This window comes from Dermacentor variabilis, chromosome 10 (genome assembly GCF_050947875.1).
Source record: "Dermacentor variabilis isolate Ectoservices chromosome 10, ASM5094787v1, whole genome shotgun sequence".
NCBI classification, from domain to species: domain Eukaryota; kingdom Metazoa; phylum Arthropoda; class Arachnida; order Ixodida; family Ixodidae; genus Dermacentor; species Dermacentor variabilis.
The window spans coordinates 121,652,285-121,676,894 of NC_134577.1; the positions used below are offsets into that span (position 1 = coordinate 121,652,285).

At 50.5% G+C, this 24,610-nt stretch overlaps 2 protein-coding genes across 4 annotated transcripts in view; both read right to left on the reverse strand.

The window, feature by feature from the left end:
• The window catches only part of LOC142560931 (uncharacterized), a 122,711-nt gene that overhangs the window by 849 nt on the left and 97,252 nt on the right, over nucleotides 1–24,610 (reverse strand). The window contains exon 2 of one of the 3 annotated variants that reach the window (XM_075673355.1): nucleotides 16,047–16,830. The exons of 1 other annotated variant lie outside the window; for it this stretch is intronic. In XM_075673355.1, the coding sequence (XP_075529470.1) occupies nucleotides 16,104–16,730 (627 nt within the window). In that variant the 5' untranslated portion in view covers nucleotides 16,731–16,830 and the 3' untranslated portion in view covers nucleotides 16,047–16,103. Of the gene's footprint in view, nucleotides 1–16,046; nucleotides 16,831–24,610 lie in introns of those variants that run through there. One more of the 3 variants, XM_075673357.1, reaches the window with a different exon arrangement.
• On the reverse strand, nucleotides 21,411–22,690 carry LOC142559691 (uncharacterized). The gene has a single exon (XM_075671254.1). It carries the CDS (start codon nucleotides 22,641–22,643, stop codon nucleotides 21,435–21,437), a length of 1,209 nt encoding a protein of 402 aa, XP_075527369.1. The 5' UTR covers nucleotides 22,644–22,690; the 3' UTR covers nucleotides 21,411–21,434.

A 24,610-nucleotide genomic window follows, 5' to 3' on the forward strand; every position in this document is an offset into this window, starting at 1 on the left:
CGCAAACTCGGAATGTTTCACAGGAGCAACGGCCAGGTTTCAGAGGGAGTTTGTGGGGAACGAATTTTGTGTGGCCTGTGTTGTGTGTGATCGCTTGTGGTTTTCGAGTGACCTCACAACCATTACTGCTCTGTGGGACGTCGATCAACGCACGATCGCCTTGGCTACAGTGAAGCTGTGTGCGCCTTCGGAGTGTGGTGAGGTACAGAACGGCTAGTCGCACCTTGCCTTCCTTTTACGTGCACGCGGTGTTTGACGCACAGTAATAGACAGTTTGCCAATAAGAGGCTCACATACACAGCTTTGCTAGTCATCTACCTTCACTGAGTGGAATGGCACTGAATTCTTTTTCGATAAGAATGATCAATCAGCACAAAAACATGTCCATAAGGCATTCTAGTTAGACGAAGGCAACGAGGTGTCACTGTCCATGTCCAAATGTTCAAACATGTCCAAATGCCATTCCGCATACCGGATTACAGGACACGGTAAAACTAATATCTGGGGTACCTCAATGTCCTGTGTCCTCTGCTGTTCTTGTTGCATATTAATGACATCTTAAGGACTGCAGACCATCACACTACCATGTTGTCATGTAGTAGTGACGGTGAAGAAGGCAGTAAAACTGTGACTGACGAAACTAGTGTTTTATTGGGCAAACTTCTGCCCTCAAAAACAAGCTACACTCAAAGAACAACGATAGCGGCCAACACAGTCGGTGATCGTCAAAAATCTGATATACCAGCCAAGCACGTCGGCTTTTATACACAAGTCATCAAGCCTTCCAGAGAAATCGCTGGTGCCCGCGTGTCCTCCAGAAAGTTCTATACCATTCGCATCGCGCATACATGCCATCAAATTACACTAAGTTCTGTGACAAAGACAGCGGATAGAACCATAGATAACATTCCAGAAACTTCCGATACATGCAGGCGCATCCTGCGCTGAACGATAACATTTGTTAGACGGTGAAAAGGGCTCACCCGAAAAAGATAAGCAAGTCCGCGTGTTAAAGCCCCCCTCTCAAAAACCATCATCCTGATGCTACAAATATAACAGGAGAGCGAAACACCAAAGGACATTTATCAAAGAAACAAAGCCCAAAGTAACACAGCCCCCCGCCCCCAGGAAAACAATGTCTCAAATTTCATTAGCGCTGGTACAACGGCTCAAGTCGCACAATGTCGACTATTTCAAGTCATGAGCGGCGCTGCTGTGATAGCGAAATGCTGTCTGGTACGACTTCATAGTCGAGTGCGCTAATGTGTCAGATGATCTTGTATAATCCGAAATAGCAGCGTAAAAGCTCCTCCCTAAGTCCTCATCGGCGTATTTGGGTCCGAATTTGGGCGTTATCGAAGGTTGTAGTGTTGGCTGTCGGTCCTCTGTTGGTTCTTGATCCGCAGGCGGGCAGAGCTGTCTGACTTCTTCGGCGCGCTGGAGATAGGTGGCGTTGGCAAGATTTTCTTCGTCGGTGATGTCCGGCAGCATGGCGTCGAGAATTGTCATCGGGTTCCTGCCATAAACCAGCTTGAATGGTGGGATCTATGTTGTTTCTTACACCTTCATGTTGTAAGTGAAGGTTACGTGGGGCAGGACGGCATCCCAGGTCTTGTTTTCCCCATCGACATACATAGCTAGCATGTTGGCAAAGGTCTCATTCAGGCACTCCGTAAGACCATTCGTCTGCGGGTGGTACGCAATTGTCCTCCTCTGGCTTGTCTGGCTGTATTGGAGAATGACTTGGGTGAGCTCCGCTGTAAAGGCCGCTCCACTGTTGGTGATGAGGACTTATGGGGCACCATGTCGCAGCAGGATGTATTCTATAAAGAAATTCGCCGCTTTGACTGCGCTGCGGCAGAGCTTTCATTTTAGCGAAGCAGGTAAAGAAGTCCATCGCCACGACGATCAACTTATTTTTAGATGTTGACGTCGGAAAGGGTCCCAACAAGTTCATCCCGATCTGCTGAAATGGTCGGCAAGGAAGCTTGATAGGCTGTAGTAATTCTGCTGGCTTTGTCGGTGGCCTCTTCCGTCGCTGACACTCTCGGCATGTTTTGACATAACAGGCGACGTCGGGAGTCAGGCGTGGCCAGTAACACCTTTGCTGTATCCTCGATAGTGTCCGGGAGAATCCGAGACGTCCAGCAGTCGGATCGTCATGTAGGGCGTGCAGTACTTCTAGACGCAGCACTGAGGGAACAACAAGAATGTGGTTGGTTCAGACTAGTGAGAAGTTCTTCTTTACAAGTAGGTTGTTTTCAAGCAAGAACGAAGACAATAATTGCTGAAGTGCACTAGGGTCAACTTCGGTGTTCCCTTCCAAATACTCAACAGGACTTTTTAGCTCCACGTCTGCTCGTTGCTGTTCAGCTAAGTGTTCCGCGCTTTTTATTTCAAGGAAGGCGTCGTCTCCCTCAACATCTTGTGGCGGCGGGTCAATGGGGGCGCGTGATAGGCTATCAGCATCAGAGTGTTTTTGTCCGGACTTGTAGGGTACAGTGGTGTTATGTTTTTCAGCATGCGGCTCCACCGCGCCAGCCGTGCTGAAGGGTCCTTTATATCGCTAGCCAACACAACGCATGGTGGTCGCTGACGACTTTGAATGGCCTGCCATATAGGAAAGAGCAGAATTTTGCTGTAGCCCAAATGATGACGAGACATTCTTTTTTGGTCATAGAATAATTGCCTTCCTCTTTTTACAGCGACTGGCTAGCGTAAGCTATCACCTGTTCAAGTCCGTCTTTCCTCTGGACTAGGATGGCACCAAGACCTAGGCTAATGGCGTTAGCGTGGATTTTGGTACCGGCGTCCTTGTTGAAGTGCGCAAGCACTGGTGGCGACTGCATGCATCGTTTGAGTTCTTGAAATGCATCGGCCTTCGGCGGTTCCCATTTGAACTAGACATCACATTTAGTTGGTCGTGTCAGCGGCTCAGCGATGCGTGAAAAGTCCTTGACAAAGCACCTGCAGTGGCACAAATGCCAAGGAATCTAGGCACTGCCTTTTTGTCGATGGGCTGCGGGAACTTTGCGATGGCAGCTGTCTTCTGCAAGCCGGGGCGGACTCGGGGCGAACTTACGCCGCGCACTGCGGCGTGAGCACTTGGTGGTTATAGTGCCTAGTGCGCATTTGCAGAGTTTTCTCAATTGTCGTTGCCTCTGTCAAGAACTCAGCTACGGTCTTCAGGTCGGTTGTGGATCAGTGTGGCGAAAAGTTCTTGATTGACACCTCGCATAAAGAAGTGGATTTTTTCTTCTTGGAAATTTCCGGGTCGGCGTGCCGGAAAAGACAGGTCAGCCCTTCCGTGAAGATGGCGATGGTCTCATTGGGTTTCAAGCAGAACTTTGGCCCTTTCTTTATGAACAACGCCTGTGAAGGTTCTCAGGAAGTTATGGCCGAACAGGTCCCACGTTGTAAGGGTGGACTCCCGGCTCTTGAACAAAGTCCTTGCGGCATTTTCCAAGGAGAAATACACATGGCGTAGCTTACACTCAGAGGTCCAGTTGTTGAAGGTTGAGGTCCTTTCAAAGGATTCGAGCCAGGTTTCCGGTTTCTCCAACAAAGCTCCATGGAAATTATGGGGCTCCCTGGGTTGTTGAAGCACGATGGGGGACGCTGGGGCTGCCATTGTGGTTGTTGAGTTGGCCACAGTCTTCCTGGTCGTATCAGGCAGAAGTCTGTGTTCCGGGGGCAGTCCTTGCAGTTTGCAGTCTGCGGCTAGCTAGCTGGTCTTGGGCGACATTGGTGTTTTCTTGGCGTTTCGGGCCTGGGGGCTTTGTGGGGGCGTTCGGTACAAGAACGTACAGCACCTCCACCAGATGTCACGTAGTAGTGACTGTAAAGAAGGCAGCAAAACTGTGATTGACGAAACTAGCCTTTTATTGGGCGAACTTGTGCCCTCAAGAGCAGGCTACACTCAAAGAACAATGATAGCAGTGAATACAGTCGGCGATCATTGAAAATCTGATCGGCCGGTCAAACGCGTCAGCTTTTATGCACAAGCCATTGAATGTTCCAAAGAAATCACTGGTGCCCGCGTGTTCTCCAGAAAGTTCTACACCATTCGCGTTGCACATACATGCCATCGGATTACACAAGGTTCGGTGACAACAGCAGATAGAACCATCGATAACATTCCAGAAACTTCCGATACATGCAAACGCGTCTCACGCTGAGCGATAACATTTGTTCGACGGTGAAAACCGCTCACCCGAAAAAGATAAACACGTCCACGTGTCAATATGTTTATTTACTGATGACTGCGTTTTGTATTGTGAGATCTGCAATAGCAATGATCAAGCGGAACTTGCCTTAACACACAGGTTAGTGCGAGACATGGGTAATGGTAAGTAACGGTTAGTAACCTCCGGTGTTCCGTAGGGCAGCGTTCTTGGCGCTTTACTTTTCTTAATCTATATTAATGACCTGCCTAACTGTGTGTCTTCCCACATCAGACTTTTTGCCGATGACTGCGTAATATATCAATTAATTTCATGCGACAATGACAAAGGTATTTTTCAAACCGATCTTAGCGACATTAACACATGGTGTTCAACATGGTTGATGGCTCTTAATACAGCTAAAACAAAGTTATTATCATTTACTAGGCGCAACCACCGTATTCCAATATCGTATGTAGTTTATAACAACATAATTGAACTTACAGTCTGATTTAACGTGGCATCATCACATCCGCCTGGCGTTGGCATCAGCTAACCGCTCCTTAGGCCTCCTCAAAGGCAACCTTAAGCATGCTCCAGCTAAACTACGCAGACTAGCGTACATCAGGTTAATACGCCCCAAAATCGAGTATGCATCAGCCATCTGGGATCCTTGTCAAACATATATCACCCAAGAAATCGAATCACTGCAAAACCACGCGGCCCGTTTCATTTTTTCTGATTATTCACCCCCCTATACTAGCATTTCAGCACTAAAAGCTCGCGCTCAGCTTGACGACTTATCTCATCGCCGCAGAATTGCCCACCTCTCGCTGCTGCACAAACTTTATCATCATCCGCACCTTCACCATATCTTCGAACCAGCGACAGCCATATCTTGAAGATAAAATGCATCAGTTGTCGCTCAGCTAACTATGCCAACTCCTTTGTTCCCGAACAATTGTTGCATTGAATAACCTACCATCACACATTGCTATTACATAACCTTTCAAGAACTTTTACACAATAGTTACGTGTAAATATCCATCATGTACTGTTTCTTCATACATTGCTCAGTGTATATATTGTTTTGATCATTTGTCTTCCCATTCTGCGTGCACATTGTACAAGTGTATTCATGTCTCACCAATTCGTTAAGGTACAACTGACGCAGTTTCGAGCAACACCTTGTTTTACTTCTTTTACATTGTGTCTATTTAATTCCCTTGCTTTGTTTTCTCAGACAGTTTTGTATTTTCTATCTGAGTTTCACTTGACTAATGTATTTTGTATTTTGTTTTACTTGTGTATTTTGCTAGACATCATACTTTTGCATAGTAACTTTTGTGTTTTTCTTGAAAAATTTTTGTGTAACTTTTGTTACTTTAGTTTTTTTCCATAATGCGCAAAGCTCGCCTTTTTTCATGTGTCGGTTCTCCCTGTGTAATACCCCTTCGAGGGCCTTTAGGGGTATTATGAAATAAATAAATTAAATAAATAAATGGTAAATAACCCACCAAAAAATGTCCTTCCTGTCACATGTAAAAGGTATACTATGTCTTAAAGGGCCCTTGAACTACTTCTGACATTCCGTATTAATATTTCAAATACACACATGCACTGTGTGTATTGCTTGTAGAGGATGCTTTGTGGGTGAAAGATTAAGCTAGCTGTGGTGTATTTGTAGATATTTGCCAAGATATTCAGGTATACTTCCTGTACTCCTCTGTTAGGCAATATCTTCATAACTGCTGCTATCTATTAGCCTCGTGCGCAACTGATGGCAGTGCTGCAAACGATGCACCGGTGACGTCAGTTGGGGGTCCCGCCTTTGTCGCCAGCTGCACTCCAGCTATAGAATAGCTTTGTTTTCTCGCATTTTCTTGCACTCTGACTGCGTCTCGCGTAGCGCGGCGCTCTCCAACCACTCTCTGTATTTCTTTCCAGTTTTAATTCATAAATGACAGCATTAGGAAGACAACAAACATTGTATATTTAGTGTATCTGCTACATCCAAACCACCCGATGTGGTAGGCCAGTGGCTATGGCCTTGCGTTGCTAAGCTAGAGGTCGCCGATTTGACCCCGGCCGCGGTGGCCGCATTTAGGTCGGGGAGATATGCAAGAACACTCGCATATACAGAAAATTTAGGAGCACATTAAAGAACCACAGGTGGTCAAAATGAAACCGAAGTCCTCTATTATGGCATGCCTCATAACCATATGGTGGTTTTTGCACGTAAAATCCTAGAATATCAGTATCGTTCTAATGAAAAAAATTTCGTATAACCACAATCCTCGCGGGCAGGGAAGAGATCTCGAGACTCAGTCATAAAACATTGCGCTGAGCGAGTAAATGAGAGTCTACGTAGTTTCTGAAATAACGCACTATAGCAGGACTCATTCATAAAATTTTGTGTCTGCTAAATGGCACTGTAGTTAATACCAATTTTAAATTTTGCTCATAATTCCAGTCACTTGGTGTTCTATATATAAACTTTTTCTGACCAATAAGAAAGCTTAACTTTTTCAGTGACAAACAGTTTATCTCAAACATTAGTTGCACCACGCTCTATCATGTTTTGCAATCATCAAGCATTCTTTACACTATCTTCTTGCCAGTAAATCTCATTACCACTTTCTAATGCAAAAATAGTTTGTTTAGGTTAGCATAGGACTACTTCTGTTCAACGCACTTTAAAACACCCAGAGACAACTCAGAAGACATCACTTTATCAGTGTATGAATAAATAATAAAGAGTTGGAGAAGTATGGAAGAGGCCTTTGCCCTGCAGTGGGTGTAGCCAGGCTGCTGCTGCTGATGATGATGAAAGATATCGTTCTATATACACATGTATAAAAAAAACTCAGTGCCATTCCGCTCTGTGAAGGCGGATGACCAGCGAAGATGTGTATGTGTGCCTCTTAATGGTGAAGTGTCCATTGCCGTGCTTCAAACGCCATATGCACATACATGGAAGGTGAGGCACGACTAGTCGCTCCTCCACGATGTTGAGCCTCGGAAGATGATAAAGCACCGGGGGAATATACATGCCCATGTATTGTTGCAAAACGCGGCACAACACTTTTTACTAACGAATCCTGGCACGTAGAACAGACGTGCACCTCACCACACTCCGAAGGCATACACTGCTTCGCTGTAGCCAAGGCGTTAGTCGACGTCTCGCAGTGCTGTAATGGTTGTTAGGTGACTCGAAAACCGCCAGAGGTCGAACACAACACAGGCTACACAAAATTGGTTCACCACAAACTCCTTCTGAAACCTGGCCGTTGCTCCTGTGAAAGTTTGCGGGATCAGGGCCACATGGACGGTTCGCATTCCTTTCTGCGTTGCGGTCCTGCTGTGCAGCACGCTTACGGGACCGGCACCATGGGAGAGCAGAAGGAAAGGAGATACACAAGTGCTTGGAACACCGATAAAGAGAGGGCGGTGCGAACGTAGATATGGCCAATGCAGGTCAAAGTGCAGAAGTGCTTAAAGCCTGCTTCACCTCCACCGTGGGTCGACCTGGTATTGCACTATCTTTGGTATCTGCCCATGTATGAGGAGAAATTCTCGATCTACATGGCTGGATAGACGCACGCAATTTTTTTCAGTACCTAGCCATATACAGCTTCGCTTTAAAAAGAACACATAGGAATACCTGCGAACATTTCATTGCACCTTTGTAGAAATCACTATGAGGGTTTCACGACAAAACAGTAATGACGAGTAACCAACGCCGTACAGGCAAATGTATACACTGTTGAGTATAGCAGACGACACCAGAGGCAATCCACACTTTGCGTCGTGACTACAGCAACTCTGCTCGATTTCGCAGGAAGCAGTGTCCTCGAGCAGAGCAGAGCAGGTCGGCTGACAGCACCAAGTTGCCTTCACGTAGCGAGCGAGCACGCTGCGTGGAAGCAGAGTCCCCCCTCCGATGTCACAAGCGAGAGGGTGCCACTCGACCTCGGCGCTAATACTGAATCAAACCTCTTTTAGTAATCTGTGGAAGCCATACAGAGAGGTTGGTTGTACTCCAAATTGCCTGATTCATGACAAGGATGTGATCCATTGTAGAATACCCCTTCCTGAAGTTAGCCTATTCTCTTTGTAGATTTATTTATTTATTTAATACAGCCTCAGGACCAAGGGCATTAAAGAGGGGAATGGTTAAAAAGTAGAAACACTAACAAAGACGAAAACTACATGGCTCAAAAGAAAATGCAGTATGCTTTCTAGTTAAACAATGTTATCTAGGTCATTCTTGAAGAGATAATGGACCTTGATAGTGGCTGTCTCTGCGGGAAGGAGATTCCACACATCGGAAGTCTGGGGCATGAATGAATGTACAAAAGTGTTATTTTTGCACAGTAGTGTACTTTATGGAGGTGGTCTAATTGAGTCGAAATGAAATGCGGTCAATTGAAGTCAAGCGTTGCATATTCCCACTAGAAATTACCTTGGTGAATATTTTGTACAATATTGAAAGCAAGCTGACAGGCCCATAACTTGTCATTTTTTTATGACTCTCTCCTTATGGATTAGAAGTATAATTTGGCATTCTTCCAACGCTCTGGCACACTTGAAGTCATGAGGTATGGTGCATCAAAAGTTGCAAGATTTTAATGTATAATATGCCCTTCATTGATTAAATCATCACTAGTTACACACATAACTTTTGCATCTTGTTCATCACTACTTCCAATCAAGGTTGTGTTACTGCTCTGAGCACAGTACAGGCAAGTATAGTAGTCCTCTGCTGCCTTTACTATATCGACATTGCTGATGAAATAAGCCTGGTTGTTTTTCACTGCATCATCATCATCAGCCTTCTTTATGTCTACTGCAGGACGAAGGCCCCTCTCTGCAATCTAAAAATACTCCTTTCCTGAGCCAACCGATACCAACTAGCACCTGCGAATTTCCTTACTTCATCATCCCACCTAGTTTTCTGCCGTCCTCGACTGCACTTCCCTTCTCTTGGTACCCATTCTGTAATCCTAAGAGTCCAACGGTTATCTATCCTACACATTACATAGCCTGCCCAGTTCCGTGTTTTTTGTTTTAGTGTCAATTAGAATATCATCTATTCCCGTTTGCTTTGTGATCCATACTGCTTTCTTCCTGTTGTCTCAACGTTAGGCCTCACAATCTTCGTTCCATCGCTGTTTGCGTGGTCCTTAACTTGTTCTCGAGCTTCTTTGTCAACCTCAAACTTTCTGCCCCCATATGTTAGCACTGGTAGAATGCATTGATTGTACACCTTTCTTTTCAATGACAGTGGTGAGCTTCCAGTCAGGATCTGGCAGTGTATGCCTTATGCACACCAACCCATTTTTATCATCTTTAAATTTTCTTCTCATGATCAGGGCGCCCTGTGGGTAACTGACCTAGGTATACGTATGCCTTCACAGACTCTAAAGGCTGATTGGTTCCCTTGCCAGGCTATTGAGCATTATCTTTGTCTTTTGCATATTAATCTTCAGCCCCACCCTTACACTTTCTCTGTTAAGGTCCTCAATGATTTGTTGCAATTTGTCCCCAATGTTGCTGCATACATTTTGTTCTTTCCTATGCCAAGTTTCTTTCACATTTATTTCATGTTTTCATTTTTAACTGCTTTCTCAATCTGTCCGACGTTATAATTTAAAATATCGCATATTTCTTTGTTATTTATCAGCTCGGGCAGTTCAGCGACTTATATTTGATCACGTTCATGCTTTGTTGATTCTTTATTAGGTCCTTCGTTACTTGGGAGAGCTTACCAACTTGTTGCCTTGGTGTCTTACCTACCACTTCAAATGCTGCTTCTAAAACCAGCCTAGTTATGGTTTCATTCATTACCTCTATGTTATCTTCATCTTCCTGTTCTAAAACTGCATATTTGTTTGTGAGCACCAGCTTCAATTCGTCTGCTTTTAACTCTGCTGCGCCTAGGTTGGCTTGTTTCTTCTAGATTAAGTTTACTCTGTCCCTCTGTGTTGAAAGACAATGGCAGATGCGGCATGATGCAGGAAATAAGAGGACACGAGTGTTGTAGCACTGCCTCCACCTGAAGGTCGTAGCTGCAACGAAACCATTTTCTAGAGCACGTGCCTCCCAGCCCTTGCTTTCAAGGCCTTGCTGAGGCACTAGTGCTACAGCCATTGCATATTTTACTGATCATCCATATCTCATGAAACATCTATTGTCATCGCAGACATGATCAACCACTGTAATTTTTTTTTAATATGTATATACTTGCATTTTACGCACTTTAGAGCAAATAAACTTGAGGACCTTTTTCAGCCACAGTGCACCACATGTATATTTTGCACTTTTAGCGAATATTTGACACGGAGTGACTTTAAGATTGCTTTCTTGAAGTTATTCAGCTGTCCGGCCATGCGAAAGCTCCGCACCAAACACACACCTCTGCCAACGAGCGCAACAGCTCGGGTGAGAATTTCACTAGTTATATTGAGGACGTCACAGATCTCTGCAACTGAATGAGCCAAACGATGACTAGGGAAGAGAAGATTAAACAAATCCTCAAGGCCATTCAAGACAACGCTCTTCAAATGCTCCTGGCTAAGAATCCTACTGCTGTTGCAGCAGTAGTCACCTACTGCCAAAGCTTCGATGAATTACGCCTGCAATGAGCGCTCGCCCTCCAAACTGTTTCTCACGTGGCCTTCCTTTCCAGTTTGGCGACTCTTCCCGGACAGACTGATGCTGGGTCTCCGCTGCCTCAGATGAAAGACTTCATTCGTGGAGAGGTGGATCACCAGGTCTCGCAGCTCCCTCTCAGCCAGGACCCTGTCCAACCTTTAACCTCGGCCGTGCAGCAGGCCATCCGCAAGCAGGTTGCAAAGGCTTTTCCGCCAGCCTACCAGCACGCTTCAATTGCCATGCTGCTGATGTACTATGATAACGTGTCTCGTCCTAGACCAACGACGCTTCCCTACCCGATGCTGCCACCGTGCCCAGCACTCCTCCCTGTGCCTGAAATGCCCCCTCAGTAGCAAGATTCATGGTGTACACGGGAAGATCGGCTGACATGCTTCTTCTGCGGTCTCGCGGGACATGTGGTGCTCTTTTGTCGCCACCGGATGTCGTCGTTGATCCACACGTACCTGCAGCCCACTGGGATATTGATTTGAACCCGTCGCACAACTTCTGGACCAGTCGTCAGAACTACAGCCAGACAAGTAACCGCAAGGCAACCACCTGCAAACGAATGGCCTTACAGAGAGCCTGAATAAGACCTTCGCCATGTTATCCATGCACATCGATGTCGAATACAACACCTCGGATGCTGTCCTTTCCTATGTAACCTTCACACACAAGATGATGGTGCAAAAAACAACACAGATCACACTGTTCAAACTGGTTTACAGAAGGAACCCATCACCATGCTGCCACATGTTACCAACAAAGAAAATCTCGACATCGCTGTCTATCTGTAGCATGCCGAAGAAGCATGACAACTTGCCCGCCTGCACATCAAGAACCAGCAAAGGAGGGAGAGCCAGTGTCAAGAATCGAGTGGTCCCCACGGAGAGCACAACCAAGAGGACCAGTGCAGCATGCTTCTAGAACAGCAACGCACGTGCCCTGCTTGTGCATCGAGCACATGCCGCCCAGTTTTATTTTCCTCCTCTTTAACCAAGGCACGGCTGAGAGCGACGACCTTAGCACCCCTGCGTTGCGGCGTTAGTGGGGGCAACAGGACCTACCACCCAGGCGGAAAAGCAAAATGGCTAGTGTGAACGCATGAGAAAAGGGTCTGTGGTTAGTCTAAGTAGTCAGCGTGAAAGGCATCAACTCAATACCACAGAGCTCAGACGGGCGACACTGGGTGCACCGTAACGACTGAGGAACTTGAACGGATCCTGTCGAGAGAAGCGTGCCAAATTGACGAGATGACGCTCGGCACATGCAGCTTGAGGACATAGGAATGGTGAAAATTGCGAGACGAATGGTGGCTTGACGGTGCTTCTGCGAGCGTTGCCGGCCGTGCATCAATGACCGCATTATTGCACAGCATGTAGTGTGTGTGCACACGAGCAATTCGGTCGAAGAGCTGGACAGGCCATGATGCGTCCGTTGAAGGTGGACTTCACGCACCCTGTCAGGAGGCAAGCACGATCAGGCATAGCTGGCGACGGGGTGCATAGTGAGCGAGCCACTGGCTGGGCGGGAAAGTGTAAGGCTCATAGGAGTGCCTGGTCATTCGGTGAGGATGTCTGACGTGGGATGCGGTGTAGCTGCCAATGGGGCATCGTAAAATCTGGGAACGAGATCAGGCCGGGAGGCGTACAGCGACGAGGTGCGAACGTCTGCAGAGGTAGCATAGGTGAAGATTTGGAAGGATTCAGCAGGCTGAGTGACTTGTGCCAACAGCACCAAGGACTACACTAACCGCTGGAGATATAGCATAATTGATCTCTGGGGTCGCAGACGACCGTGGCTTGTGCACGCAGTGGTGACAGTTGGCACGGTCGGAGGCAGCGGAGTTGGCAATGTGCAGAGGTCGCACACAGGCTCAGAGGCTAGCTCATCAGATGGGTTGGACGGATCAGGTGCAGGGTTGGTCGGGGGCTAAGTGGCAGGGGCGATGTTGTTTGAATAGTGCTGTGCGAGTATTGGGACGTTCAAATAGCATTTTCGAATATTACTGTATTCAATATTTGCTTCGAGAGCAGCTGTAATATTCGTGCTTTTCGAAGTGTTGACAGACTCATGGTCAAAAGTTTGTTTACTGCCTAATACAGTCAACAATCCATTTTCTGGACGCCAGATTTTTTGGACATACCCGATAAATCAGACGCCTTTGCAGCACCGCCATGGTACCCCACAGATGCAATATACAAGTGTGTCCGATTTTTCGGACTTTTTGCCATGACCGCAGGTCTGAAACGGCATTGATTGAAGCCACCACCGCTGACATTTTTATTATCTCGTCACCTCGGACAGGCCCTCTTGCATGCAGATCCGCTGGCAGCCGTAGCCACCACCGCGGCAACTCTAGGCCTAGCCACTTCGACCAAGCTCTTTGCTGTTCGGTGCCATGTTTTTCATTTAAACAATTTGTCGCTGTTAGCTATGGCACCAAATCAGCCTTTATAATCCTTGCCAAAGGCTTCGAAGCGTGGAAAGCACGATGCATTGCATAATGCCGGCTCCCGAAACTAAGCTTTGGCTCAATACATCGGTGTTAAGGGGTGAAGCCTACATGCAGTATTACGATTAGTTAAATTTGGTTTATTGGCGCAAAAGCAACTAAGGCTATGCTGTGCCAGACACAGGGTGTTAGAAAGTCAATGGTAGAAATAGTAAAACCGGTATTAGTTATTGTCTGTTGAGAAAGCCTAATTCACCTAAAAAATTCACTACATCTGTTAAAGGAACAAGTGAATCGTCTCCCAAAATGAGTGGGGTTTAGTGGTACGTGCAATACGTATAGATCGTGGAAGTGTCTTGTCTTTTGATATGTGGGCATGTAATTAGAATGTGTAGAACTGTAATTGGTTCTTGACATTTATCACATATCGGCTGTGCTTCCTTTCTGAGTAGATAATTGTGTGTAAGGTGTGTGTGCCCCATTCGGAGCATGGCCAATATTATTTCAGTGAAGTGTTCTTGGTGGAAGCAGCTTTTCCATTCACCTAGCACAGGTTTGACAAGGTGCAATTTGTTATTATTTTTCAGGTTCCACTGACACTGCCATTTGTTAATAAGTGCTCTGCAAATAGCTTGTAGCCCCTCCCTCAAGGGTACCTTTATTTTAGATACAGTTTTGTGTTTCGCATTAGCAGCACACATATCTGCCTTTTCATTTCCCAGGATCCCAACATGACTTGAGACCCAGCAGAAAAGAATCGAGTGGTTTCGATTTATGCATGACAGTGTGTGTAGGATGTCGCCAACGAGAGGTTCTTGCTCGGATCTTAAATTGAGGGTTTTAAGAGCATTTAGAGAGTCAGTGAAAACGACTGCTTTTTTGTATTTTCTAGTTACAACTTCTTGCGCTGCCATTCACAGAACATAACATTCGGCTGTGAAAACAAACGACCAGCAGGAGTATAACAGTCCGTTCCCAGGTTCCCTATATAAGGCATAATCGTGTCCTCGAACCATTTGTATAAAACTGTAAGTGCGGATGCTTCTTGTACTGTGCAGAACTCTTGTATTATGTAATGCTGTGGGGTATCCTGCTTCCTAAGGTGTGTCAGTGACGAATCTAAAAATCATGTAAAGTCACACCAGGCGGCTAATCTGGATGGCTTACCTGCAACATGAAGTGCCTCTTTTGGGATATCGCACTCGCAACACTTTTCTACACACCGAATGAATGAATGAATGTTTGATGTTTAATGGCACAAGGGCCAAGTATGGCCAAAGAGCGCCATGTCCGTGGTAATGAGTTCGCAGTGTAATTATGAGTTCTATGAAGCCGGCGTGTCGTGGCTCTCAAGGGGACTTAAAAATAGTCGCTCTAAAGTGAAGAAAATCTGTATAATAAGATTATGGCGATGACATATGACGTGTACTATGAACATTGAAATGCATTTCAAAAGAATAATACGATGTGTAAAATATATCAGGTTATAAGATATGCTAGAGCACTACTACCTCCTTAGAGCCCTTGAAACACAAGGGCCTGGAGGCATGTGCTATGCAAAACAGTTAACGCAGTGGCATCCTCTGGAGCAAGGATGCCCTACGAATTTAATGGGCTTATAACATGTAAAACGACATCATTTAAGAAGTTGAGGACTGCCTTGGTGTTAAAAAGCGGTTCCTTACCAAGAAACATAGCCGGGTGTAGAGGGATGTAATAACGGTATGCAAGCGGCAAATGTTTCTCTCCGTTGTGACTTCCCGACACTCCGGGAGCACAAGGAGGACGGTCAGCCTCTCACCACATCTGCCACAGGTTGGAGGTTCACTTCCAGTAAGTAGAAAATGATGGGTCCCAAATGTGTGTCCTCTCCGAGACGACAGAATAGGACATCTGTTCGCCGTGATATTGTTGCGGAGGGCCAAGAACCTAACTGCGGCTTTATCACACGCAGTTTGTTATTTATTTCTGCATCCCACATTAACATAGTATTAACGTAGCATTAACGTAGTATTAACAACAGGGGATGCAATTGACGTGGCCATCTGGTCTGCCAGAATGTTACCTTCGATTCCCTTTGTGGGGCTTCGGGCTAACGTGTCCGGACCCAGCTAGCTAAGGTCTAAGGAGACACGTAGCTCGTCCCCACTCCGCAGCGCACGCAAAGGGGTGCCGCGGCGGGTTCACTGACTCACCGGCAAGGCGTAGAGACGACTCCAGCCGTGGCACCAACGAATGGGGGTTTATTCCCTGCTACGTACAAAATGCGAGTACAATACAGGAATACGGCACTGGGGTGGCAGTCGCAGACTACGGGTGAAAGCTCCCGGGAAGTCTGCTCCGCCACGCTGGCTCTTCCGAGCAGGTTCGCCACACAAAAGGGGGCCGCCTTGCTCAGAGGGGCGCGGGACCAAGGAGGTCCGCACGTCCGACAGCCATGAGCACCGAAAGTCAATCTGTCCGGGCGAAAGCGCCCGCGCACCTCCGATGCTGAAGGAGAGAGAAACCGAAGAGAGGGCGAGAGGGGCCCGCTCCTCAGACACTGTTCTTACGTGCGGCGCACGGCGTAACGTGAGCCGCGCGCGCAAGCAGCAGGCTCCGCGTCGCGCCGGCGCCCGCGGCCGCGGGGAATGTACGCTATCCAAAATGAGGCTTGGAACTGCGTGTCCCCAGCGATCGCGCGGCCGAATGGCCCAAGTCGCACGTGCACAGGAGACAGGGGTCCCAAAAGGGGTCCCCACATCCCCCCCTCCTGAAGACTCGGGCCGGCCCATGAGGGAGCCGACCGGAATCAAAGGCAAAGCTGACGTCTGACCTGTTTTATTTTCTCAAGCGAAAATGTCGAAGTCGAGACTCTCGCTCGCGGGGTCGGTGCCTCCGGCTTCCGCAGAAAGGACGAAGTTGTGGAGGGGCGCCAGCGCCGTCGCCTGCTGCACAGCTGCCGCGATGGTTGCCGCGAACACAGGGTCCGAAGCGAGAGCGCCGACAACGGAACGCAGCAGGGCCAGGTTGACGTCCGGGTCCGTGTTCTGCAGCACCTGTGGGGCTGGATCTGTCCCGGGCCCCTCGGCAGCTGGCTCCGTCCCCTTCACGTGAAGTTTGTGCACCGCGCTGGGGTCATGGGCAGCACACAGCCGCAGCACACCGCACACGCCACAGTACACTGCCGAAGGGTCCGAGGCCATGACGACTCCACCCGAGGCCTCGACCATGGCTGACAGCGTGCGGCCGCGGAAAATGCGTGGTATCTCTCGCCCGCTCATGTGGTTCTCCACCTTTCTTTGCTCCTTCCACCGTTTCGTCGACACGAAGCAAAGTGGTGCTTCGGAACCGGATTGGAAGGCCCAGGTAGCGACATGGCGGCGTGGAGGCAAACGGGCAGCTGGCTGTGGAGACACCGGCAACGACCGCACCTGGAAGGATGCGGAGGTGGTAACAGTGCCAGCTTGCACCATGGGTCGTGCTGTGGTCTCAGGAGCGAGTGTGACCGCAGTGGCCTCTCGAACGGCTTGCGACTGGAGGCACCTGCGGCGGCGGCGACGGCTCCCACGAGACCTGGGCAAGTCGGTCGTCGTCCTTGAGGCGTGTTGCGACGGCTTCATTGTTGGCGTCCGTCTGGCACCACACTGACAATCAACACTTCACACAACTAATCGCACTCCGATTATAATAACACTACAAGCAAATCTCACCTTCCGCTGACAATGTTCACAGACAGAACACGCAGAACACGAAGCTCACACTGCATCCGTGAGCTTGCCAATCACGCATCGTTCTGGCGCATTCACCTTTGCAGGCGGCTGCCAGAGGGAAGGAGGAGGCTCATGGAAAGGGGCATATTGGGCTTATGGTAGCCTCATGCATCCCTCCGGCCAGCGCTGAAACGCTAACCGTGCCTTTCATGGCACTCGAGCGCCACTGGAGGATAAAGTTCACCGGGCGCGAGCAGTAAGGCAACGGCTAGGTTGGCTTTCACAGCTCACGCCGGCGGGCTCACGGATCACTTTGGTTCACCACGGCCCTCAGCAGAAGCTGCGCACTACGAAAAAGCGTCTTATTCGGCTAATGGGTGCCTTTTTTCGGCTTTAAAGCGTGCATTCACGCTATAGTCACACCTCTCCGCTTGCCAGCTCGGTGGGGAATAAGGTCCCTCTGCCTACCAGCGAGTAGCGGCGACTACGAGCGTTTTCGCAAGTTATACCGGCGAGTGCACGGATTGAGATCCGCCGTCTTGCTCGGTTGCGCTTGCTGTGTCTCTTCCTCTTCCCAGTTGCTGTTTCTGGCAACGAAAGGTTTGAGGTCAGAAACGTTCACTGGACCGCCGGATGGTCTACCGTTTGAGTCCACCAGCTTATACACAAGAGGCGACATTTTGGTCTCCACTCGGTATGGGCCCGACCACTTGGCCGACAGAGAGGCTGAGATGCCCTTTGTTGCGTCACTCAGCACATGATTGCGCCTGAGGACAAGGTCACCTACTTGATAATGTACCTCTCTATGCGACCGGTCGTATTGTGCTTTTTGTCCAGCGCGTGCTTTCGGCAGGTTGGTGCGGGCATGAGAAAGGGCCTCGCTCATTCTAGCGCGCACTTGCACCGCGTAGTCGGAGAGACCCGACGCAACGGCGCTCGCCCCGCTGCCGGTTCGCAGAACGCGATCCATAGGGTTTGGCAGCTCTCTCCCGCAACTGAGGAAAGCGGGTGTGTACCCAGTCAAACGGTTCACCGACGTGCGCAAAGAGAAACCTATCTCGCGGAGACAGGCGTCCCAGTCCCTGTGTTGCCGGGCAAAGGCCGCGAACAAGGGCTTCACATTTCGGTTCATCCGCTCGGTGGGATTGGCCTGAGGGTGATAAGTCGTTTTGCGGTGCTTTATGCCAAAGGCTGCACAGACATAGACGAACACCTTGGCCGTGAAATAGGACGCGTTGTCAGTGATCAACTCCGCCGGAAAGCCAAAGTGGGTGAATACTTCGAGCAACTTGTCCCATATGACGCGTGCCGTTAGCTTCCGAAGGGGAAATAGTTCCACCCACTTCGTGAAATGATCCGTGACGGCCAGCAGGAATGTGTGACCTTGCCGGCTTCTTGGGAAAGGTCCCATAACATCACAGGCCGCGATTTGCCAGGGTAGCTGGCTGTCGATCGGCTGCATGAGGCCGGGGGGTTTGCCACCACGGGTGTTCACACTCTGACACACGCGGCACGAGCGAGAGTAATGAAGTACATCACGCTTCATGCCTGGCCAGGTTGCGGAGCGGCACAACTTAAGATAAGTCTTACGGCCACTTGCGTGTCCGGCCAACCGCGAGTCATGGAAATAGCTCAATGTGGCCCTCCGTAGACTGCGGGGATCACCACCTTAAAGGACTCATTAGGAGCCTCTTCAGATGGGAGATAGCGCAGGAGCACTCCATCAGCATCCAGCAGATACGAATCCAACGTGCCTGCAGCAATACCAGCTGCGTCGCACGCGGCGCCAACAGCAATACCAGCTGTCAATTTGCGCCCATCGGCGTTGCCGCCTCGCTCCCTCTCGGAGCTGTGCTCTTTTTCGATCTCGTCAGCGATTTGCTGACAAAATGGGTCTTTCCGCTGAGCTTCCAGCAGCTCCCGTCTGCTGTACGTGATACCCATGGACGTTACAGGGTCCAGCAGGTACGCACTTTCGCCCGGCGACGGCGGCTTATAGGCCGCACAGCCGCCTGAACTCGCTCCTTCCGTGCCTTTGGAGACAAGGGCTCCGGCTTCGTTCGGAAGCGTTGTCGCGGAGGGGTGCCGGTCAAAGGTGTCCGGGTCTGAAACGGGGGCGCGCGACAAGGCGTCGGCCACCACGTTTTTGCTCCCCTTCCGATAGCGAACAACAAAGTTGTAGCGCTGTAACGTCAATGCCCAGCGCGCGAGGCGGCCTGAGGGCTCGCGCAAGCGCTTCAGCCAGGTGAGCGCCATGTGATCCGTTTCAACAACAAAAGGCACTCCGTCGACGTAGTGATCGAACTTACGCAGAGCGAACACTATCGCTAGACACTCACGTTCGGTCACGGAATAGTTATGCTCTGCGGGCGTCAACGACCGGCTGGCAAAGGCCACTGGCCGAAGAACGTCCTCATGTTCTTGGAGCAGCACCGCACCTATACCCAGGTCGCTCGCGTCAGCTTGGACTACGAACTCCCTGTTCAGGTCGGGCAGCTTCAGCTCGGCTGTGTCCACAAGAGCTTTAGAGAGAGCCCTGAAGGCATCATCTTGCTCCGGACCCCAGCTCCAGCTTGTAGACTTCCTCAACAACGAGGTCAAGGGAGCCTGTAGAGCGGCGCAGTTGGGCACGAATTGGCGGTAGTAATTCACCATGCCCAAAAAGCGTCTGAGGGCCTGTATGTTCGCCGGCGTTGGGTACTCGAGGATAGCTCGGACCTTGTCCTCGCTCGGTAAAACACGGCCTCGCTCTATTGTAAAGCCCAGCAGTGAGACACGGGTCTCTGCGATCTGAGCTTTCTTCGGGTTCAGAGTGATCCCGGCAGCGTGCAGCCTTCTGAGGATGTCCTCCAAGTGGCGGAGGTGTTCCTCAAAGGTGCGAGAGAAGAGGACAATATCGTCTAGGTAGGCTAGGGCGTATTGCCATTTTGCCCTTCCCAGAACTCTGTCCATCAATCTCTGGAAAGTCGCTGCAGCGCCCGAGCAGCCAAAGGGCATGCGAGTGAACTCGTACAAGCCTCTATGTGAGGTGAAAGCGGTTTTCTCCGCGTCCCTTGGCTCCATCTGCACTTGCAGGTAACCGCGGCTAGCATCTAGAGTGGTAAAATAATGTGCACCACCTAGGCTCGCCACGATTGAGTCAATGCTCGGCATAGGGTAAGCATCCTTCGGAGTGACTTCATTGAGTCGGCGGTAGTCCACGCAAAGACGAGGGGAGCCGTCTTTTTTCGGGACCAGCACTACCGGAGAACCCCACGGACTATTAGATCGGCGGATTACGACAGTCTCGATCATTTCGTCCATTGCGAGGTCGATAGCTTTCCTTTTGGCCACACTCACGGGCCTGGGATTGCATTTCCACGGTAGCGCGTCGCCTGTGTCCATCCGGTGTCGCACAAGAGTGATGCGTCCCAGCCGATCTGTAAACATCGCGTGAAATTGGTTCAGCAGCGATGACAGGCACGCCTTCTCACGTTCCGACCAACTGCCAGGCAAAGGCGGCAGCGAGCGGTTCGTTCCGCCGCGCGCGCTTGCGATCGTAGGATTACATGAAATCCGATCCGCTAGCGCTGTGCTCGGCTCGGGAGAATGAGTCTCGCAACGAGCTCTGCCCACTTCGCTGGCCGACGAGGGGCCGCGTACAGCGGGTTTTGTGGCAGCCGGAGCCTGGGGGGTCAACGGGACTCGCCCCTCCTCCTGCCGTGGTGTCGCGCCTGGGGCTCTAGGTGCCACCGAAGCGACAGGGAAATGCGCAAAAGGTTTCAGGGGCGCACCAGGGCCCTCCCTGTATGCTTTGTTCGCAATGGCTATCACGATCCCAGTGCGGGCCAGAAAGTCTCGGCCTACTATCACGGGTACGGACAGACCAGGGAGGTACACGAACCTGTGACGGCATACACGCTCCTCCCAGCGCACAACCAATCTCGCTGCCGCGCCGCTCGTGAGATGGAAGGCGGTGTTGCAGGCTCGCAGCCGGACTGAGTGCCGGCGTAAGTGAGCCAAAACTTCCTCCCCGAACAGTGAGGCTGTGGCGCCACTGTCCAGTAGCGCTGCAAATGTTCGACCAGCGATCGTGAGCGCAAGGAAGGGGGCTGGCGACGGGTCATCAATTCCGACCCTACACGCCATCGGGGCTAAGGAACCCCTTGTTTCAGGCACCACCGGCGAAGGCAGAGTCACCGGCGGCGCACGCCGTTTCCCGTCGAGCGATTGTGCCCTTTGGTAGCGCGGCGGTTTGTGCACTCCCGGGCAATGTGGCCCGTCTCATTGCACTTGTAGCAGATGACGCTGCGTGCAAGCGGAGCTGCTCGCGGCATGCTGCGCGCCGGCGGTGGTTTCTGTTGCGCCGCGTGGGCATTGGTATCAGTTTCCACCGCCGGGCCGCTTCGGCGGTCCCAGTTTCTTGCTCGGCCGGGCTGGGCGACTGTGTGCGCCCGCCTGGCATACGAGTACGGGTCAAGAGCGCGGTCAGAGAGCTCCCACGCGCCTCGCTCCGTTTCTCCAACGAGGGCTGCCGTTGCGTCGGTTAGCCGGAAGGGCGGGCGTAAGCACGTTGCCGCTGTTCCAAGCGCACCGGGGTTCAAGGGACAACGACGCTGGCGGCGGCGGGCGGTAGGCCCGCGCGGCCAGAATGTCACCCTGAATACGCTTCGCTTCAGCAGCCAAATCGTCCAGGCCGTGGAACCGGCCGTTTCGAAGGTAAGCGGCGAAGGTTGGATGGGCTTGCTGAATCACCCGCTCCACCTTCTCAGAGTTCGACGCCGAGTGCTCTGCTAGGAGATAAAGCTCCTGCATGGCTCTCACGTACTCGAGCAGAGATTCGTCCCTGTGTTGGGTTCGAAGCTCCAACTCGCGCCGCATGCGTCGCTCATAGTCAGGAGGGAGGAACTCATGGCTGAACAGCGTCCTAAACTCCTCCATGCTACGAGCGCGCTGTCCGACTAAGCGGTACCACCGCGCAGCTTGGGCGGTCAGTGAGACAGGCACTATGGTGCCTATAATCACGCTGTCTTCCAGCCTCATCACTTTCTGGTATTGGCATAGAGACTCCAGGTATTCCGTAGCGCTCATGCGGTCTGAGTAACCACTGTACATCGGAATATGTACCTTGAACATGCTCGGCAGGGCAGGCCTAGGGGTACTAGGGTCCACCACGGGAGGCCTGACGCTAGCCTGAGATTGCGCCATTTGCATCAGCGATGATAGCAACTGCGTGGCTGCGTTGTGCAGCGGCAATTGGTCCGGGCAAGGCTCACAGGGTGCCTGCCGGGATGTGCCCGCTCGTGGCCCTAAGGGACCAGCGAACGGCGGAGAAATGTCGTGCGGGCCTATGGGAGGTCGGCCGACGGTGCTGCGAAAAGGTTGCCCTCCAGGCCAACTGAGGCCGGATAGCGGATCGCAGTCGCCGGCGGAGCGGGATGGCTCCTGCTCGGCAGAACGCCGAAGCAGCTGAGCAGTTAAAGGGCTCACGCTGCTTGGACCGTAGGGTGCCGCTGGGCGAACGGACTGACCAATGGGCATCCCTAGGGGGTCGCACTTGGCATCTGATAGCATGGGGTTGCCACGAAGAGCATCCCTGAAGCTTACAGCATTGTCCGCTGCCTCAAACGACAGAAGGTCCGCAACCAAGGACTCAGGCTGCGACGGGGGCCGCAAAGGGGCCTGCTCCGACGCCATGCCGAAACCTAGTTGGGCGCCAAATATGTGGGGCTTCGGGCTAACGTGTCCGGACCCGGCTAGCTAAGGTCTAAGGAGACACGTAGCTCGTCCCCACTCCGCAGCGCACGCAAAGGGGCGCCGCGGTGGGTTCGCTGACTCACCGGCAAGGCGTAGAGACGACTCCAGCCGTGGCACCAACGAATGGGGGTTTATTCCCTGCTACGTACAAAATGCGAGTACAATACAAGAATACGGCACTGGGGTGGCAGTCGCAGACTACGGGTGAAAGCTCCCGGGAAGTCTGCTCCGCCACGCTGGCTCTTCCGAGCAGGTTCGCCACACAAAAGGGGGCCGCCTTGCTCAGAGGGGCGCGGGACCAAGGAGGTCCGCACGTCCGACAGCCATGAGCACCGAAAGTCAATCTGTCCGGGCGAAAGCGCCCGTGCACCTCCGATGCTGAAGGAGAGAGAAACCGAAGAGAGGGCAAGAGGGGCCCGCTCCTCAGACACTGTTCTTACGTGCGGTGCACGGCGTAACGTGAGCCGCGCGCGCAAGCAGCAGGCTCTGCGTCGCGCCGGCGCCCGCGGCCGCGGGGAATGTACGCTATCCAAAATGAGGCTTGGAACTGCGTGTCCCCAGCGATCGCGCGGCCGAATGGCCCAAGTCGCGCGTGCACAGGAGACAGGGGTCCCAAAAGGGGTCCCCACACCCTATGCCCAGGTACCCCGCATATAATGATATGCTGGTTAGATAGATAAGCTTTGCACAGGTCGGAATAGACGTCAGTAAGTATGGGATTTTTATATTTGCAGAGTGACATTAAGGCCTTCACCACACTTAGGGAGTCTGTATATATAAAGGCTTCTTGGAGTTTTGATTTCCTTATATGCTTTACAGCCGACAATAACGCATAGGCCTCTGCCGTAAAGATACTTGTTTCTGGATGCAGAACATCGGATTCCAAGAAGGATGGACCGACGGCTGCATAGGACACTCCGGCATGTGACTTGGAAGCGTCTGTGTAGAACTCTGTGCACAAGTGCTTGTACTGAAGTCCTAGGAAATGCATTCGGATTTCGACCTCTGGAGCATGCTTTGATACATTTAGAAAGAATATGTCACATTCTATCACCTGCCAGTCCCAAGGAGGTAATAGCTTGGTTAGGTGCATTAAGCGATGCTCAAGGAGTGGAACATGCATTTCATCACTAAGCTCCTTCACACGCAGTGAGAAAGGCTGTCTTATAGAGGGATGATTGCAGAAAAGTATAGCACACATCGTATCGTTAATGGTATTAAAACATGGATGTTCAAGATTAGAGTGCACTTTAAGGAAATATGTAAAGCTGATGTATGATCTCTGTAGGTGGAGCGACCACTCATTCGATTCGGCATAAAAGCTTTCGATCGGGCTTGTTCTGAAAGTGCCAGTGGCTAAGCGGATACCTAGATGGTGGACAGGATCCAGCATCCTTAGCGCACTTGGGGCGGCAGAGTTATACACAATGGCACCATAATACAATCGTGACCGAATTAGGCTCTTGTAGAGATTAATTAGACACTTCCTGTCGCTACCCCATGTAGTCTGGGATAGAAGTTTCATTATGTTCATTGTTTTTAGACATTTTTCGTTCAGATATTTGATGTGCGGAATGACAGTGAGTCTATAGTCAAGTATAATACCTAGGAATTTGTGCTCTTCGTTGATAGGTATTTGTTGTCCATACAGTTCTAAGCAAGGTGCCGGGACCAGGCCTCTCTTTCTTGTAAAAAAAACACAAGAACTTTTGTTAGGACTGATTTTAAATCCATTTTTCTCTGCCCACTTCGACACTTTGTTCAAGCCATGCTGTACCTGTCACTCGCACACTACAAGGTTACAGGATTTGAAAGCTATTTGAATGTTGTCCACGTGGACAGAATAAAAGATGGCTGGTGGTAATGAAGCACGGAGCGTGTTCATCTTCCCGATAAAGAGCGTGCAG

Coding starts and splice junctions, on each gene's coding strand:
- LOC142559691 (XM_075671254.1), bottom strand. CDS start 22,643: ATGGCGTCGGAGCAGGCCCCTTTGCGGCCCCCGTCGCAGCCTGAGTCC.